Source organism: Agelaius phoeniceus, chromosome 18 (genome assembly GCF_051311805.1).
Source record: "Agelaius phoeniceus isolate bAgePho1 chromosome 18, bAgePho1.hap1, whole genome shotgun sequence".
Classification (NCBI taxonomy): domain Eukaryota; kingdom Metazoa; phylum Chordata; class Aves; order Passeriformes; family Icteridae; genus Agelaius; species Agelaius phoeniceus.
The window spans coordinates 5,937,506-5,955,877 of record NC_135282.1 but is presented as its reverse complement, the minus strand read 5'-3'; the positions used below and the strand labels follow the sequence as shown (position 1 = coordinate 5,955,877).

Genomic DNA, 18,372 nt, shown 5'->3' with positions numbered 1-18,372 from the left:
GTTTCACAATACAGTCATGTTTGAAGATTCTCAGGATACAAGGGCCGAGAGCTGTAGTGTTTAAATCTGTACATTACACTTCTAGAACTGATTAATCTTCTAAAATTATATTTATTTCCAATAAGCCTAAAATTTAGCATTTCCTCCTCAGATCAACAGCTTTAAGTTCTTTCAGTTTTAAGTTGGTCTTACTCTTTGAGATCTCTGAAGAGAAGAGAGAACTGAGAGAAGAGACAACTCAAATGAAAATAAGTTCCAAAACCTATAGATTTAAGAGCGTGTTTATGCAATTCAGATTTCAGTTATGGCAGTGTAACCTGTGGAGTAATTATGTGAGACTGCAAAGTGTTTGAGTCAAGGCAATCCTGAGGAGAATTGAACTCATCATTTCTCGGTGAACTCTTATATGGCTTTTCTCTGTCACTCTTCTAAATAACTGGAGATTTATCAAGTCTTTGATTCTAATGATAATGATTCTACTGTCTAATATAGATCAGAAAAATGAGGCTGCTAATGTCCTGGAAGCTTCTACTAGTTTTTCTGATAAAGATATTTAGGCAAAAGCCACTTTATGAATAAGTTGCAGAGTAAATGAATTACCAAACTGCATTGATTTAAAAAAAAAAAATATAGAGAGACCATTTTGGTAATTTGCCTGTTTATAAGCCTCTTGAAATGAAGCTGAAAAGGGTGAATGAGTTCTGCTCCATCTGTGATTGAATGCCTGAAAATGAACAAAAGAGAAGTCTATTTGAGATCTTCAATATCCATTTAGTTAAAAAGGAAAGAAGCCTAGTATTGAAGAATCTTAATTATATTTAAGGGAAAACCCTGAAAATTAAGGGAAATTAATTGTGATCTGAATTACTTCTTGACCCAAAATCCATTGAGGTTATTTTTCTCACTCCGTCTGAACAACATAAATCAGAGAAAAAAAAAATCACCAGACTGGCATGTTACACTTGCTTATGGTCAGAATTGCTCTTCCAGAGGCCAGTTGTAACCTAATGCAAATCATCAGAGAATCAGAATAGTCATTTTTTAAAAATACATAGGCAAACTACCTCTTCAACAGTATACTCAAACCCATATTAAAGCTGGGCAAGTCTCTGGTGTGTGGGGAATTTCTCTGGGCTGAAACCCCTGGAACTGCTCCATGCCTCAGTACTGGGTTTGTGTCTCTGACACTCACCAAGGGTTTGGGAATATTTAAGGACTCCTCTCCCTTTCTGTTGCAGAATAAGAGTAAAACACAACACTGCAGGGCCCTTCTCATTCTAAATACTTGTGTGGGTTTTGATTTTGCCCTGCAGTTGAGCTGAAGTTTAACCTGGACCAGTACGTCCACAAGAGGTACCCGGGCCTGGTGAAGATCGTGCGCAACAACAAACGCGAGGGGCTGATCCGAGCCAGGATCCAGGGCTGGAAAGCTGCAACATCCCCTGTGGTGGGGTTCTTTGATGCCCACGTGGAGTTCAACACTGGCTGGTGAGTGCTGGCTGTGCCCAGAGGGACAGTGGCACAGGGACAGGGCTGAGGGAGGGCTGTGTCAGCTGCAGGGATGAGGTTTTGTGTGGTGCTGTTTGCAGGGGTCCCAGGACGAGGGAGGAGATGAGAATCTTGACTCCATGTTTCAGAAAGCTGATTTATTATGTTATGATAGATATTATATTGAAAGAAAATTATATACTAAAACTATACTAAAAAATAGAAGAAAGGATTTCATCAGAAGGCTAGAAAGGAAAGGAATGATAATAAAATCTTGGGACTGGCCAGAGTCCGAGACAGCTGGACTGTGATTGGCCATTAATAAAAAACAACCACATGAGACCAATCAAAACTGCAGCTGTTGCATTCCACAGCAGCAGATAATCATTGTTTACATTTCATTTCTGAGGCCTCTCAGCTTCTCAGAAGAAAAGATCCTAGAAAAAGTATTTTTCAGAAAATATGTCCGTGACAGGAGGGATCACCTCAGCAAGCACTCCTGAATTGTGCTCCTCATTATTGCAACATTGCTGACAGGCTCCTGCAATGGCTGCAAGACCATAAAAAAGCTGCTGTGCCTGGTCTGCCACGGCTCTGTGGAGAGAGGAGTAATTGGAACCACAATGGGTGTGAAATCCCAAAGCAGTCAGATGGGGAGACACCATTAAGGAGGCTCTGGGCTGGAGGATTTCAAGTGCTTCTTTTACCTCCTCATCATTTTCTATCATTTCTTCTTAGAAACTTGAATACCAATCTGATTTCCTCATAAATTTCCTTGCATTTACATTTGAGGGAAACATTAAATTATTGCCTGCAATTTTAATAGGGCTTGAAATTAGCATGACTTTCCCCATCCCCTTTTGGTTTAATGGGCCAGAACTGCATTTGGAATCAATCTTTGTAGCACCACTTGGTGGCCAATATTTGGCATTACTGGAAGTTGGGACTGTAGGAGCTGATCTGTGCCATCAGCTGCAAAAGGACTTCTGGGACCTTTGGCATGTAAAACATGCATTTTCCAAAGATAGGCTGGTATTTGATAATTATGATGCAGAGTTATGGTGGAAATGATTATGCTCTGCAATTCTGGGAGATATCCTCAAATTAAAACTAAAAATAGCTGTACTTACAACTAGAGAGAAACTTAATTGCAAAGGAGTAGAGTGTTTATTTTTATATGTTCATGAATATCTTTATAAAATGGGAGATGCGATAAAATAAGTCTTGTAGTGCACCTGTTTTATGATCATCCCATTTTTTTTCCTTAGGACTATGTTAGACTATAATAGCAGCTGTAGTAATTTTCTAGAAGCTTAAGAGCTGGTTTAATCTATTTATTTGCTTTTAAAGCAAGTAGATCTTTCAGGTTTTTTCAAACATTCATCTAGGGTAATATCAGCTATGGGACAGGATCAGGGACTTGGGAGAGCATGCTCTGGGTGCTGTCCCCAGTGCTTGTCCTGCCCAAGCTGCAGTTTTCTGGGGCTTGAGGAGAATTTTGTTATCATTTTAGAAGGACATTGAGATCAGTCTGAGGTACTGTACCCAGGGAGGATCAGCAATTGTGTCAGTAAGCAGGAAAGGGCTTTGTGGTTGCTTTGTGGTTGCTTTGGGGTTTGTTAGGGTTTGGTTTTTTACTGTACAGCTTTGCCTTAATGTCAGAAAGGGTTGAAATCAGCACAGCAAGAACCTGGAGTGCTCAGTAAATGCGAGAGTACATCCAAGATAAAAGGTTTGTGTTTTCTGCCCACTCCCTGGTGCAGCCTCCTTCCAGCACAGCTCTCAGGTCTCAGCCACGCTCTGTCCCTGCTGTGGGGCACTCAGTGACCAGTGGGGACAGAAACATGCTCCAGGAGCCTCCTGTGTCCCTTCATTTCAACCTGTGGGCTCAGAGGATTCCCTGGTGCTTCTCCTCTTGTTCCACTCAGCCTTTGTGGCTGCTCAGAGCCATCTCAAACCCTGCTCCACCCACTTCTCCCAGTTTTAGCTCACCTGTGCACATGGGGTTGCCTGTCATCTCCATTTTCATCTCATCTCCTTTGACTGGGAGGAACTGAGGTCCTTCCATCTGGACTGCTCTATTTTTTCCCACCAGGTTAGCACTGCCCCCACTCCACAGCCCCACAAACTCAGGAATCAGGTGGGAGTCTCTTGTTAAAGCTCTGCTGTTCTATTCTCCCACTAAGTTGCACCTTGCATGAATATTTCCCCCCATTTTCAGTGTTTATTTATGTATTCAGAGGCCACGTGGATTGCTCCCACTAAAAGCTGTCCATGGATTATTTGTGAGGCAATTAAAAAGAAGCCAATTCCTTTACCACAGAAAAGAGCATTTAGCTTTCTGTTTGGTTTGTGTTCCATCTAAAAGTCAAGTGCCTGCAGTGCAATTTAGTTTCCCAATCTATGGCTGCTTTACCTGCCTAATCAGTTGGCAGATTAATTCATAAAGAATCGAAGAAGGACTTCATCACTTTCTCATGAAATATGCAGGACTGACAGCAAAAAAAAAAAAAAAACCTTCTTTAAACAATAGTGACCCATTTACAGGTGGCTTTTTGCCTGATATCATACTATAGCATTTTATGGGCTCTCACAGCATTGCTCTCCAGGGACACTTCTTCTAAACTAAATTACAATCTGGTAGGATATAAAAAAATACTCTGCAACCTGGCAGGTCAAATTAGCTATTGAATTATTTATTTTGCTGTGCTTAATTGCTGCTTTTTGGCTTCTCAGGTGTAGAAATGTAGAAATGTGTTATCTCAGAGCAGTGATTTTCAACTGACCTGTTCCCCTTAAGGCTTTTGATAGTGTGAGCCAATACAGCTGCTGTGAGAGTGGAAGTGGAGAGGACTGCCTGAAAGGGAGGCCATTGCTATTAATTCTCAAATGGAATTTTAAATCAGAATTACAGGGTAATGCATGTGTACATCTCATTTCTAAAATTCTACCTGTCCTGCTGGAGTAGAACCTGGTCTGTTTTTGATGGTTACTTGATGTCAGTGGGAGTCAGCAACCCAGCAGAACCAAGGAGGAGGAAAAGCTGCTGTGCTTTCCTCTCTGAGGGTGTAGTTAAGCTTGTTTAGTTCAGTTTTCCTTCAGTCCTCTGAAGATTAGAGCATTCCTGCTCTGACCTTTGGGTTAGGTGCACCCAGCATGCCTGAAGGCACCCCTGAGAGCAGACAGCACATCCTGGGTGCTGATGGTGTTGCAGAACATGCAGAGCATTGTAAAAACCTCTGTCTTTGAGAGATGGGAAAGAATAACATGACAAGGAGAAGAGACCTTCCCTACATTATTTCTGGGAGCAGGAAAGAGATTACAGAGATAGGGTGTTAATTCTCTGGGTGAGAAAAAGGACACATTGAGTGAAGGAGAGCAGAAATCAGTAGGTGGAAGGCAGAAACCACAATATATTAGCAGCCATAAAGAGGGTGCTAGGAGCCATAAAAGAAGACATAATGATAGAGTATTATAGTTGCATTCTATCTTAGGAATTGCTTTTGCTCCTATCACAGAGGTGTTATCAGAGCACTGAATGGAGTTATGCAGTCCTGTAGTAATTAAAATTTTGCCAGACAAAGGATGAGTTTCAATAAGGAAGCAGTGAAGTAAGAGGATTTAATCAAAATATTTCAACATACCAGCCAGACAGAGGCTGACATGAGAAAGAGAACGTGAAATTTGAGTATCCATCAGATTGTATCTCACACATCCCATCTTTATGGATTATCCCTGAAGTTGTCAGTGTTTTAAAAATATACAAAAATGGTGTTTTAATAAACTAAGAAGAGCTAAAGATCAAGATCCCTAGGCCTGTGGATGGTACTTTGCAGATGCCACTTTATACTCTAAGGTGTAATGCAGTTTGTTGTGGTGGCCATAGGCAATGGATTCTCAAAAAGCTGTGTAAAGGATAAAGGAAGCTGATTTCCTCCTGATCTTCTGGTGCCTTTGGTTATCCCAAGTGCTCTGTAGCAGAGACGTGGTTGTGCTTTTTGGGGCAAAGCCACAGGGTCTTTGTCCCCCTGAGAGCTCCCTGGTGACATTTTCATGCAGTGTACATACAGGAAGCCAATCTCTACCTGCAGATAAACTCCCTGGCCCCTCTTTGCAAGCTCAGGTGGCTCTCTGGGGACATGATGAGGTCCAGGTGGCTCTTTCCTTCTAAATGAGGGAAGTGGTGAAGGTGAAATTACCTTTGCAGTCCTTCTCCTGTGCAGTCTCTGTCCTCTGGAGCGTTCAGGCACATCACTCATGCTCAGGACATGGTTCACTGAGCATCCCTGGGCTCAGGCTGACCTGGGGAACCCAAATGAAAAGAAAAGGGAGTTCTTCCTCATCCAAAGCCTCAGGATCACTCTGGTAACTTAATGGAATACAAGTTTGATAGCAAAACCAATCTAATCTGAGTGGAGCAATCAACAGAAGCCACGTGGGCCTTTGGGATCCATGGGAGGGTGCCAGCCTACACGCAGAGGATGTACCAGAAAAGCAGCTTTGACTATTCATCTACCTCAACAAGCTAGGATGTTCACTGAAGCATCCTCATTGCTTCTCAGTGGTGCAGAAAAGAGCCATTGAGGTTTGGCAGCCAAAGAGCTGATCTTTAACTCTCCAGCAGGCTTTGGTGCTGAGTTCCCTCTGTTCCAGCTGGGGACGGTGGGCCTGAAACTTCCCTGGGCACTTGGGAATGCTGATAGAGATGTCAGGCAGGACAGATGGGGGAGTTCTCTTACTGACCAAGGAAAGGAGAATGAAATTTATTTCTTTTTTAGTTCTCTGAACACTTATTTACAGGAAAAGCATTTTGCATTAAATATTCTGCATCTGGCCTCAGTGAAGAATTATGTGTGTCAGTAGATCTGCTTGTCTGCATCTGATAAATGTATATTGTCAGTGAAATGTGAGGTAGCATGTGAAATCATGCAAAATAAGCTTTCAGTTTACACAGCTTTCTTTTTTCTTACATTTCTCTGTTAAGTTTATACTTCATGGTACCTGACAGTGGTAGAGCCAGAGTAAAATACGGTGTTAAACCCAGTGAGCCATAAAATCTAGCAGATGAGACCATGTTGTCTTTCATTTATGTCTTATAAGGACTCTTCCCTGACTGCTTGCAAGAAGAGGAAATTCTGATTTGTGAAAGCAGGACAAAGAAGGCTGGATTTTTTTAATGTTAATTCTTCATTTCTTATTGGAGTAAAAAGCAGCATAGGGATGGTGGAGAACTAAAAAAAAAAGAGACATGTTTATCTCAAAATAAACCAGAGATCAGGGTATATACCCACATGGGATAGGGCAAAATTGGAGAGACATTTCCCAGTGTAATTCCTGTCATTTAGGAAAGGATTTACTTGCGAACAAATTTAGAAAAAGTGACATTTGGGCTGCAGGGAGGAATTTATTGACAAATGCCTCATACAGCCATTCTAACTAAGAACTGGAAGGTAAGGTCTGCTTCTCAGATGCTGCATGTTAGCAAAGCATCCCTGAAGCTGTGAAGGCCATTGAAGTGGCAGAGCTGGGCAGCAGAGATGTGGCCTGTGGCATGCATGTGGATTCCCTTGGATTGTGTGCATTTATTCTGATGTTGTGCCTTTTTTAAAGTCTGCTTGAAGTCAGCAGGTGTTTTTACATATTTCAAAAGGTGAATTATATAATCATGTGCACCGAGGAGCTCATTACTAACTTCTTTTTATGTGTTTTTTATCTGGAAGAAGCTGTTCTTTTTAGCATTGTGACAAATCAGGCTTTCCCTTTGGCATGAATTCTCCAGCAATCTGATAAGGATGTAAGACAACACAGAGTTTTTGTTTGCTGTGGTTTCCCGTGGGGTTTGAGCTGCTCTGAATCAAGCCAGTGTTAAATACAGAATGCATATATGTTCAGAGATAGACTCACAATAGGATTAGAGAGGCCTGTGTGATCACAGTATGGCCCCTGCCTTTGCTCTCAATCTTCTTACAGGCTCATTCTGTACTCTGCCTGAAATTCTGCCTTCCAGCTCCCTTCCTACCTCCAATGTTTATCTTGGGAGCATTTACTCTTTGAATCTCACAGAGCCAGTGTTGCTGGAACTCCCAATAAAGTCATCATGGGTGCTCAACACCTTGGAAAATCTGTTGTTAATGAAGAAATCTTTCCACTGGTAGGCAAAAGCATTGAATGCATGTGCTGTTTAGTGATGTGCTCAACTGACTTGGACAAATCAAAGTGAATAAAATTGAAGTGAAAATACCCTTTAGCCTAGTGGAGTCTGTAAGAGAACTAAATTTATTGTCCTTTCTCTTCTGGTTTTATCCATTCACCAACAATCTATTCAGAGAGAGAGGAGGACACTGACAAATAGTTTTAGAGAGGATGGAAGGGAGAGGCTCTTCATATGTCACTCAAATTCCAGTCCAAATTGTCTGCTTGGTTTTTATTAAGTGGAAAAAAAACCCCACTTGAATGATGTGAAGCACTACCTTTAAAGCAGAGCCTTTTGATTATATTTAGTTTACTGAAATCCATCATGTCTATGAATATGCCTGGGAGAACTTTCCCTCTTGCTCCAGTAAATAACTTGTTAACAATGCATGCTGCTCTTTGCCCATAAAGTACCTTGACTCAGATGCAAACTAGGAACCTAACAATTGTGCAGTATGAAAAATGGAGATGGATCCCAAAATCCACATCTGGCTTATGCACCTAATCAGGCAGGGCTGAATCCTGCCTCACTGCCAGCAGTGCCATGTGGAAAGGCAATCCTCCAAACACGTATTGCAGCTCATCAGCTCAGCCTCTTGGACATCCCTGGACATCAGCAACCTTTTCCCCTCTTATCCTTTCAGTCCTGTGAGCTGCCAGAAGCACCTGCCTTCTGCAGATGGACAGCAGAAAAAACAAGGAAAAGTGGAAAAGAAAAAAAAAAACCCACAGAAAGAATGCTGGTGTCTATAAAGAGGAGGGGTAAATCTACACAATAAAGTAGCAGTTTAAAATTAGGAAAAAAATTAGAAATTACTTGGAAAGATTTAATCATAATTCTTTTTTAAAATCTGAAGCAATTACATAAAGCCAGAGTGACCAGGAAGGTTGACAAAGGATTTGATGAATGTGCAGCTCAGCTCAGCATTACAGAGCAGCTCTGAGGCTGGGCTTTGCTAGCCATGAATAGCAATGAAACCCTCTCATATTCCATGGATTATTCAAGATAAGCAACGCAAACCCAGTGCATTGGCCAGTCCTGTTCCAGCTCAGAGCCCTCCTTTATTGGCCATTACCTGGGGATCCTGGCAGGCAGACAAACAGCCCACCAGCAGTGCTGGCACTGAGAGGGCACTGGCAGGCTCTGGGAGTTGAGTGTTCCTGCAGATAGATCTCACAGAGATCAGCTTGGGCCGAGCCTCTGAACACCCCATTGCTCTCTCTGCTGTCTTTTATAGGGCAGGACAGGCTGGGAAATCTCTCAGGTATGCAATGTTTAATTAAAAGGCCCTTCATTCTGCATTTTTGCAAAGAGAACAGCTCTGGCCTGGATTTTCTCTTTCCTTCTGTGACTCAGAGCCTACTTTCTTACTTGTGGGTGTGAAAATATTTTGGAAATTAGGTAGCTGTGCAGTCTGTCCAGATACTCAATATTTCCTGCTCCTAACCCATACAGAGATGTGATTTCCACACATCTGGGTACCAAGAGAGCTAGGAAATCACCTCCATGGGTGAGATGGGAGGTTTAGAAGATGAAGTTCCAGCAGTTGCTTTCATACCAATTGACTCCATAACCTTGGCATGGCACTTGACTTCATCTGTAACCTGAGGGTAGAGAAATCAACTCTTGTCAAAGCAGTAATATCTTAAATATTTACATTTCTTGAGTGCAAGGGACTTAAGCAGAACACCCATCACAAGAACAGATGCCTCAGATTTCCTGAAAGTTCAGAATCTGTGATTTGACATTAATAGATTGATAGAGAGTAATGGAATTTCATCATGCATTTTGACCCCAGCTGTTGTATTACAATCCAGAGATCCCCCCTTGTGCCATTCAGATGCAAAACACAAGTTAGGTGGTAATAAATGTGAGCCATACAAATGGGAAAACAGAAGTTTTTCAGGTGTAGAGTGACAGGAGTTTGGTGATAGTTTGTGTGAGAGCAGCTCCAGAGCTGGGAATGGATTGTTCTTCATATAAAGAAGAAAATGAGGTCCCAGGTTAGCATTTGCAGGACTCAAGTATTGGATTAACACAATCACAAATATGATTAAGGGCTAAAACCCAGTATGACTGTTGAATATTTTCTTCACATTATCTCTCTAACCATTATTTGGGATACACTTCAGCAGTCCAATTTTAAGATGTCTTGCAAAGTAGCAGGCTAAATTCCCTTTATATTCAAAACAGGCTCCTCTGGAACATTATTAATCTCACCTAGTTTCAGCGTCTACATTATTATGAGAAGCATCTGACTATAAAAGTGCCAGCCTCTGCCTCTCTCTGCTGAGAATGAAAGTTTGAGGCAATTACTGTGCATGTGGGGGGTCCATTGCAGGTATCTGACATTAAGGGAGAAGAAATCCTTCTCTTCTTTCAGCTTTTTCATTACACAATCTCAATCTACCCTACAAAGTAAAGTACTTGAAAAATGAGCACCCCAGGAGGATCTGTAGAAGGGACATGGAACGTCCAGGATATTTTAAGTATGATGGTTAAACAGTCTTGCTTTGTCTCAACATAAACATGCCATTGATTCAGGACTTGAGGATTTGGTGACCAAAGAATTCCCACCAAGAGTGATAAAAAGTAGTTTGGAAAACTCCCAGTCTTTCCCTGTTTGTCAGAGACCTTTCCAGAATCAGACAGTAGCCAATCACAGAGTTTGATTCTTGCAAAGGAAAGCCATTTACAGGTTTTTGCTTCAGAAGGCATGGAAGCAGCTTTCCCTCTTTGCAGGGCAGGTCTGGAAATCAGACTCAAACATAATAAATTTGTTTAAGCCATGGGAGTCAAGCAAACATTTAGTGACACCTGTACCTGTTTTCTGGTGTTCTGAAATCCTTTGTTTCAGAGTTTAGAGGGAGAAGGAGAGCTTTATGCCCAAAGTTTATGTGTCCAGGCATGGAGTCACCAGACCAGTGATGGCATGTCCATCCTTCTGTATTTTCTTCTGCTGCTGAGCAGAGATAACATGATGGAAAGCACAAAGCAGATTCAGCTTTTCTGCATTTTTCCCTGCTTTGTTAGATTTGCAAGTGTTTCTGCTACCCACTCACTGGTTTTTAAAAGACTTAATCTCATAAATATAATCTCATACTAATAATGGAAGTGGCTTATCCAGATCTGGTAGGTCACACTGGCTCTATGGGGGTGCACAAGTGTGGCCTAAAACCCATAGGAATTGAGAGTCTGAACCATGTACAATATCTTCTGCTGGCCTAAAAGAACATTTATGGTAACAGGCAAAATATGAGGTAACATTGAAATCACAAAGGAGCAATTGTCTTCTGACCAACAGCAAAAGAAAAGTAAGAAAAGATCAGTGTTCAAATCCTCCTACCTCTGTGAGTCTCAGCAAACCACCATTCCCTTAAAGATCCATGTGAGAGCTCTGCAAAATTTTCAAAGCACATTTCAAGGGGAAACACACAAAGGAGTGAACCAGTGGCTCTTTCTAATACTGCTTTGAGGAACGATTTCCACCCTTATGTAAGTCTGCTACCTCTTTGGATCAGTTTCTCTGTAAATTCATAGCAAACTCAGACTACCTTGGTCAGAAATGAGTGTTTGCACTGAAGCTTTTTACTTTCCTTTTGGGATGTAGCTTCTGTGGAAAGCACATTGATGTTTTAAAGCCTTTTGAAATGCTTGAACATTTCCTGCAGTTCGCTGCTTTTGCACCATCTGGCACCTGAAATCTTCTCATCACCAAAGAGGTTTTAGAAGGCATAATGCAGCCACATTTGTCATTCAAACTAGATGTGATGGGGTCAGTCTTGGGAAACAGGATTAAAATCTTTGTGTAACCTTCAGATTCTTGCAGCCCCTGGTGTGTTTTTAGTTCTTCAGGCCATGCCAGCCAGTATTTAATTGCTGCCAGGAATCCTGGTGGTGCAGCCAGTAGGAGACCATTTAGCTGCTATTGGTAAAGGTGTCTCTCAACATTTGTCCATTGTGAAATGAATTAACAGTCTCCAGGCCTTAGAATAAGTATTTGGTCAAAATTTGTGTTGTTAGGCTCTGGCACAGCTTCACAGAGGTGCTAATTAATCTCATAAATATAATCTCATAGTAATAATGGCTTATCCAGATCTGGTAGGTCACACTGGCTCTATGGGGATGCACAAGTGTGGCCTAAAACCCATAGGAATTGAGAGTCTGAACCATATACAGTATCTTCTGCTGGCCTAAAAGAACATTTATGGTAACAGGCAAAATATGAGGTCAAATTTTGTGTTGTTGGGGTCACTATAGGACACGAAATAACATGATGCACACACACTGCTGTTTTCAAGGCAAAAAAAATGAAGTTTATTTTCTGACTCTAACATTTATAGATTTCTAAAAGTGACAGTGGATTGGAGGGTGAAAGTGCCACCTCTCCAATGACACTGGACAAACTAAGAGTCTCTCAAATTTCTCCTCTATAACAGAATGCAAAACAATAAATTATTTACAGACAGTGTGTGAGACAGTTCTTTACAAGAACGTAAACATCAGAAGGCTTAGAAAATCTTAAAAAATCAGGGCAACAGTTATCTCTGGCACAGCTTCACAGAAGTGCTGATTCCTGTGCAGGTGCTGTGTGCAGTGTCCCACACCAGCTGCAGTCCCAGCAGTGTGTGACTGTGATCTGTGCCCCATCCCTCCCTGCCTGCTCTGGCTTTGCCATCTCACTGTGCTGATGCTCACAGTGATTTATTAAAAAATATGGATATTGATCTAGTACCGATATCCAACTGTGACAGACAAAAACTCTCTAACAGTTTAAAGTTAGAAAGTGTATGTTTATTGTGGGATAGCTCCCAAATGCATACCCCAATTTACAGGTGATTACAGAGTCCTTTTATCTATACAAGTATTGAATACCCAAAATACAAATATTCATAACTTTGGTACATCCCATTCCCCACTTTGTATGGTGATTACTTCAAAAGCTATTAAGCATGTGTAGTTTGTTCCTTGAAATGGGTTGGTTGTCCCTTCCATGGGGAGGGGTCCCAAAACGAGGAAGTAAATGAAGTCTTCCTCGTTCTGACCTTTCTACCTTTTCAATGCAAATATGACAAATGAACCCTTGGTAGAACTCCCGTTCCTGTCTTCAACTGGTTCCAGAACAGAGGAGGCCTACAATTGTCTTATGTTCCTAAAAGCTATTTATCAGTTTCTATATTCTTCATTATAAACCCAGCTAACAAAGCATTGCGTTGACAAGCAATCAATTATTAGTTAACTTAGTTAACTCTTAATTCATCAAAACCTACCTATTTATTTTCATTATCTCCAATAATTATCTCCAACTAAAACCTTAGCTCCTCTAAAATCTCTAAATCCCTTAAAGTTTACGTCTCAACAGAATTAGAGAACCTCATTTCCTCAGCCTGCCAAGTGGGCCCTGGGATTGCAGGATGGCTGTAACACCCTGGGGTGGCTGTAACACCCTGGGGTTGCAGGATGGCTGTAACACCCTGGGGTGGCTGTAGCACCCTGGGGTGGCTGTAACACCCTGGGGTTGCAGGATGGCATGGCTGTAGCACCCTGGGGTTGCAGGATGGCTGTAGCACCCTGGGATGGCTGTAGCACCCTGGGGTGGCTGTAGCACCCTGGGGTTGCAGGATGGCATGGCTGTAACATGCTGGGGTAGCAGGATGGCTGTGACACCCTGGGGTGGCTGTCGCACCCTGGGGTTGCAGGGTGGCATGGCTGTAACACGTGTGCTGCTCTCGTTGCTCTCAGGGCGGAGCCGGCGCTGACGTGGATCAAGGAGGATCGCAAGCGGATCATCCTGCCCGCCATCGACAACATCAAGTACAACACCTTCGAGGTGCAGCAGTACGCCAACGCTGCCCACGGCTACAACTGGGGGCTCTGGTGCATGTACATCATCCCACCACAGGACTGGCTTGATAAAGGGGATGAGTCAGCTCCCATCAGGTAAATCTCCCCTGCGCTGGCACTTCGGGCAGAGCGGGGTTTCCATCTTGGCTGTCTGAACAAGTGTTGCCACATTTCTCTTCACAGAGAAAAGCAAGGCACAGTTCTTCCCACGAGTATTTCTGGGTTTCACATTTTCTGAACCTCCGAGAAAGAAAAAGCAATTCTTATTTGCTGTGCCAAAGTAGAATGCAACATGGAGATTGTTACCCAGAGTGATGGTGGTTTGTCCCCTTGGCCTATCAGGTGTGTGTGTGTCAGGACCATTCCGTGACAGTCACAAGATGAGTGCAGTGGAGTGCAGTTGAGTGCTGGGCAAATTCAGTTTAGTTGTAATGTCACATAGTGTAATATAGTCCGGAATAATATAGTATAATCAAGTAATTAATTAGCCTTCTGATAAGAAGGAGTCAGATGCATTCATCTCTCCCCCTCGTCAGGGGAAAAAATATCCACTAATAAAGCTACAGGCTTTGTGCCTGTAGAAATAACAAAATGAGTCTAATGGCTCCACAAAAGTTGTGGATGTGTGTGCTGCCTCTCAGAGCTGCCCCACAATGTACAAAAGTGCTCTGGTTCTCAGTATGTGCTTCAAGCATGTGTTCTGGCCATTAGGAGAATAGCAGGATCCTTTGCATCTAACCTTTTATTTTCCAGTGGACTCTGGCCCATTGTGTGTAAGAGAAACAAAGGTATTGTGTGTGGGATTACAATGTGTGTGGCTGGTTTCACTCCTGTTCTGTGGGCAGTCTTGATCATCTGTCCAAACCAGAGCTTCCCTGGAGCATCACTACGAGCTGTGTTTGAGAACTGCACTTTTTTTCTTTTCTTTGTGGGTTTTTTTTGGGGGTTGGTTTTTTTCTTTGTTTGTTTTTTGGTTGGTTGGGGTTTTTTTGTGGGTTTTTTTTTTTTTTGGTGTGGCTTTTTGTTAATTTGTTTTTTGAGGTTTTTGGTGTTTTTTTTTTTTTGTTTTTTTTTTTTTTTGAGAACTTTGCACATGTTCGGAGTTTTCCTACTGCTTGAATTTTAAAGCAAACCCACACCAGACCATGTAGTCAGTGTGTCAATTTATTTTTCCCTACAAGACAACATTGTACATTACAGGAATGGAATTTTCTGAGGAAAAGCCATTACAGGAATGGTGAAGGTGTTTCTGAGAATTGTTACAGTGGGAAAACTGGAACTGATGTGAAAAGGGCTTTCTCTCTCCTCCATTTGAAAATTCACATCTCCTAGCCTTTCATCTCCAGTGCAGATGTTTGTCTAACAGCTCCTCTGGGACATATTGTGCTGGGTTAAGGGTACTGCTGTTACCAACTCTAGAAATAAATGCTAAAAAATTTGAAGCCTAAGTATGCACTTTAGGATGCTCTTTTTTTTTAAGACTTCTTAAGGACACAAATTACCAGCTTAAAGTCATCTTCATTTTCTTGTACATTTGCATCATCTTAAAGCAAGCTAAAACTCTACTGTATGCTCCCAGTGTGGGCTCTGGCAGAGGAGCTGATATATTTCCCTTCCAGTGCAAAGATTGAGTTGCCAGGTCCTGAAAAGTTCAGCCAAGCACTTCCAACAACAGAACCACCTGAAAAAAGTGCCAGTGATCTTTTGGAGGTGAAAGGACAGTGACACAGTGATCACATTTCTAAGTGATCAGAGGGATGGAACCACCTCACAGGATCCTTCCCTCCTCAAGAGGAATATTTTAATCTGTATTTCACCAGGTGTTGAAAATTGTACTCAGGTTCATTCTCATGCTCTGTGACTGCAAAACAGAGCTATACAGTAATATTAACCTTATTTACTGCAGGACAGCACAGTCCATCATCACTGACCTTTTGCTTGGCTTGAAACCTCAATAAGCAGGGAAGTAATTACTTAGGAAATCAGTTTTCCTGGATAACATGCCCTGCTCGCCTCACATTGTTTTAAAAGCGCAGATGTTTTATACCTGTTTCACTCAGCCCTGAGAAAGTTTATTGATAAAGGAAAATTAATCATCCATAGCTTTCACTCCTGAAAGGTTTTGTGCACTTCATGACTCACAATTTATATGTGAAATCATTGTAGTAATTTTCCCATGGATTGCTCCAGTATTTCAGTATCTTCTGTTCTGGAGACAATGATCACATAACAGATAAGACTGAACTAAGAGGTTAAACCTCAGCAATAAAGGGCCTGATTTACCATGGATTTCCCTCAGATTTATGTTCAGGCTCTTGCTGGTGCCATGCTGGCACTGAGTTGGACTGACACAGGAGCGAACAAACTCAATCCAAAATCAAAAACTCAAATCCAAACTCAAGCACTGAGCAGGGTTAAAATCTGATGCACAAGAGTAGCTGGCTCCCAAGAGCAGTGATTTTATTCTGAACCTGAATAAAGAAACCCTCCAGTTCACCAGTGCAGAAACTGCCCAGAGACAGATGAGACAAGCAGCAGAAGGAGAACACCCAACCCTGGCTGGCAAATATCAGGAGCACTGCCCCACTGCCCAAGCATGGCTTCTGCAAATTAACAATTCCATGCCCTAAAATGCAGAGGCATCCACCTGCAACCATGAACACTTCCTTCTTTGGAGGAAGGGATTTAGGAGAGCAGAGCATCCCCTTTATGGCCACACTGCAGTGTGTGCTGAGGGGCCTCTGAAGCTCTAGGACCCGGGTGGATTTACTAAAGCATCTGGCTGTTGTGCTGTTCCTGCCTGTGGAAATATAATGTGATTCTGTGGCTTTTAAGTGATATGCCAGTGTAATTATGGCAGTGGAAAGAGTGACTGTGTGAGTGTTAGTGATGAAAACAATCAGGGAGTCTGTCCTTAGGACTGAGATTTGGGAGTGGTCACAGTGGGAACTTACCAGCTGTGGAATATTTAAAGTGTATTTTCAAAAGGAAGGCAAAGTCAGGCTAGTGAGTAACTTTTTACAAAATATCAGATGTGACTTGGTTTGGTACAGGTTCTGGTTTTGTAACCAGCTTTCCAAATCACATATTGCACCCACGATTCCCATTTCAGTCCACTTTGCAAGACAGAAACTGTGCACTTCGATGGTGCTTGAATCCATGTGTCTGTCCAGTGCATTCAAAAGATTTCAAAGCTGCTCATCAGCATGAAAACTGCAAGTCCATTTAGTCCTTGCTACCATTGTCCCTCTTCAGGCTTTGTTTGACTCTGTTTCCAGCAAGCAGTGGCTTTGGTTTGTGCCTCTCTGTGTGTTTTGTGAAAAAATCTGGTAGCAAATAACCCTGTGACCGGTTTTGTGGTTGGTGTAGCTGAATACTCTCTGCCAGATCTCCAGATGGATTAGAGATTTTCAGCATTAAAGAACATGTGTACCCTGATATCAGTGAGGATCACAGCCCTGGCATTTCTCATGTTTGCACTGTATGAATAAATATCATCAATGTGCAGAATTGGGTGAGGCATTTGGAAAAGCAGGGTCCAATTCCTGTTTTCTTCTGGGAATACAAAAAAGGTGTGCTTCTTTCCTAAGAATTTTTCTATTTTAAGCCTGACCCTCAAATTTCTTGAGCACTGACATGATTCTACTCAGCCTTGCTGGGAAAGAGCAGCAACTGTCCCTCACACCAGTGGCTCATTCATGGGCAGTCATGTCAAGTGTGCACCATAAAATGTCACATCAGCTGTTGTGAGCTAAGTGACAAAGGGGACATGGCTTTGAAGTGCTGACAAAGGTAAAGAAATAGCAAGAACAAGGTGTCAGATTTTGTAAAGATTTCTGATGCACTTTAAAGTCGGTTCTTTCTTCCCCCCCACGTTAATACTCTGAACTCCAGAACAATTGATGTTCCCCAAGCTGGCTTCTGCAGGCAATCCATTTTCCATGTTTGACATTTGAGATGGAGGATGTCTGTGAGGTGAAGATTTAAATGAGGATTGTTATTTTGACTCACTGTGTCCATCGCGTCATTTTCCATCCGTGTTCCTGCGAGCACGCTGCCCAAAAATGTCCTTATCATCTGGCACCACACTGTGCAACAAAGGATCTGGTTCACAGGGCTTCTCATGAATTTGACTATGCATTGAAACGAGCTGGCTTTTTTAATGCATGCTGTATTTTTTTTTTCCCTGGGTTTTGGAACAGCAAGGAAGGTTTCTGGTATTCTGAACTCTGGCTCTGACTTGTCTTCCCTCACCTGCTGTGATTATGATGGACTGCTCTGCATTTGATTTCTTGATCAGCAGCCACTAACATTAGAGTCATTAGTCAGCCTCACCCAGCCAAGCACTGCACAGCTTTCCATTTTATCTTCCTCCAGCAGCAGTGGTGCATTTCATTGTTGCATATGTTCTCACTTACTGCTTTAATATGCCATAGCTTGCTAGCAGTAGGGATGTGCATGTCCATGCACTGCATCAGCTGCTCCAGAGAGGGCCAGTGCCTTGCTCATGGACATAAATTAGAGTTTGATGTGCCCCCAGTGAAGTGTTTTGTGCTGCTGCTTCTATCTGAGACTGTGTGTGCCCATCTCACGTGCAAGTCAGGCCCCATGCTGGTCTGCAGTAACAATAATGATGAAGCCAGCCTGAGCCCTCACTGCTCTGGGAAGAAATCCACCTGAGCTCAGGAGGTAAAGTCTTTCATGATAAACCATGCTGCCATGTAATAATAAAACTGGGGAGTGATTATTGACTGCTCACAGCCATCTTTTCAGTTTCTGGCTCACAGGAGCCTGTAACAAAGCAGTTTTGCTTTTATTTGTCCAGGTTCTGATGGGTGTCCTGCCTG

General features: G+C 42.3%; 1 protein-coding gene across 1 annotated transcript in view; it reads left to right on the top strand.

The window, feature by feature from the left end:
* Positions 1 to 18,372, top strand: part of GALNT9 (polypeptide N-acetylgalactosaminyltransferase 9) — a 132,780-nt gene that overhangs the window by 47,178 nt on the left and 67,230 nt on the right. Inside the window, exons 4-5 of the mRNA XM_054645979.2 lie at positions 1,314 to 1,488; positions 13,424 to 13,621. Coding sequence (XP_054501954.2) covers positions 1,314 to 1,488; positions 13,424 to 13,621 — 373 coding nt within the window. The remainder of the gene's footprint in view (positions 1 to 1,313; positions 1,489 to 13,423; positions 13,622 to 18,372) is intronic.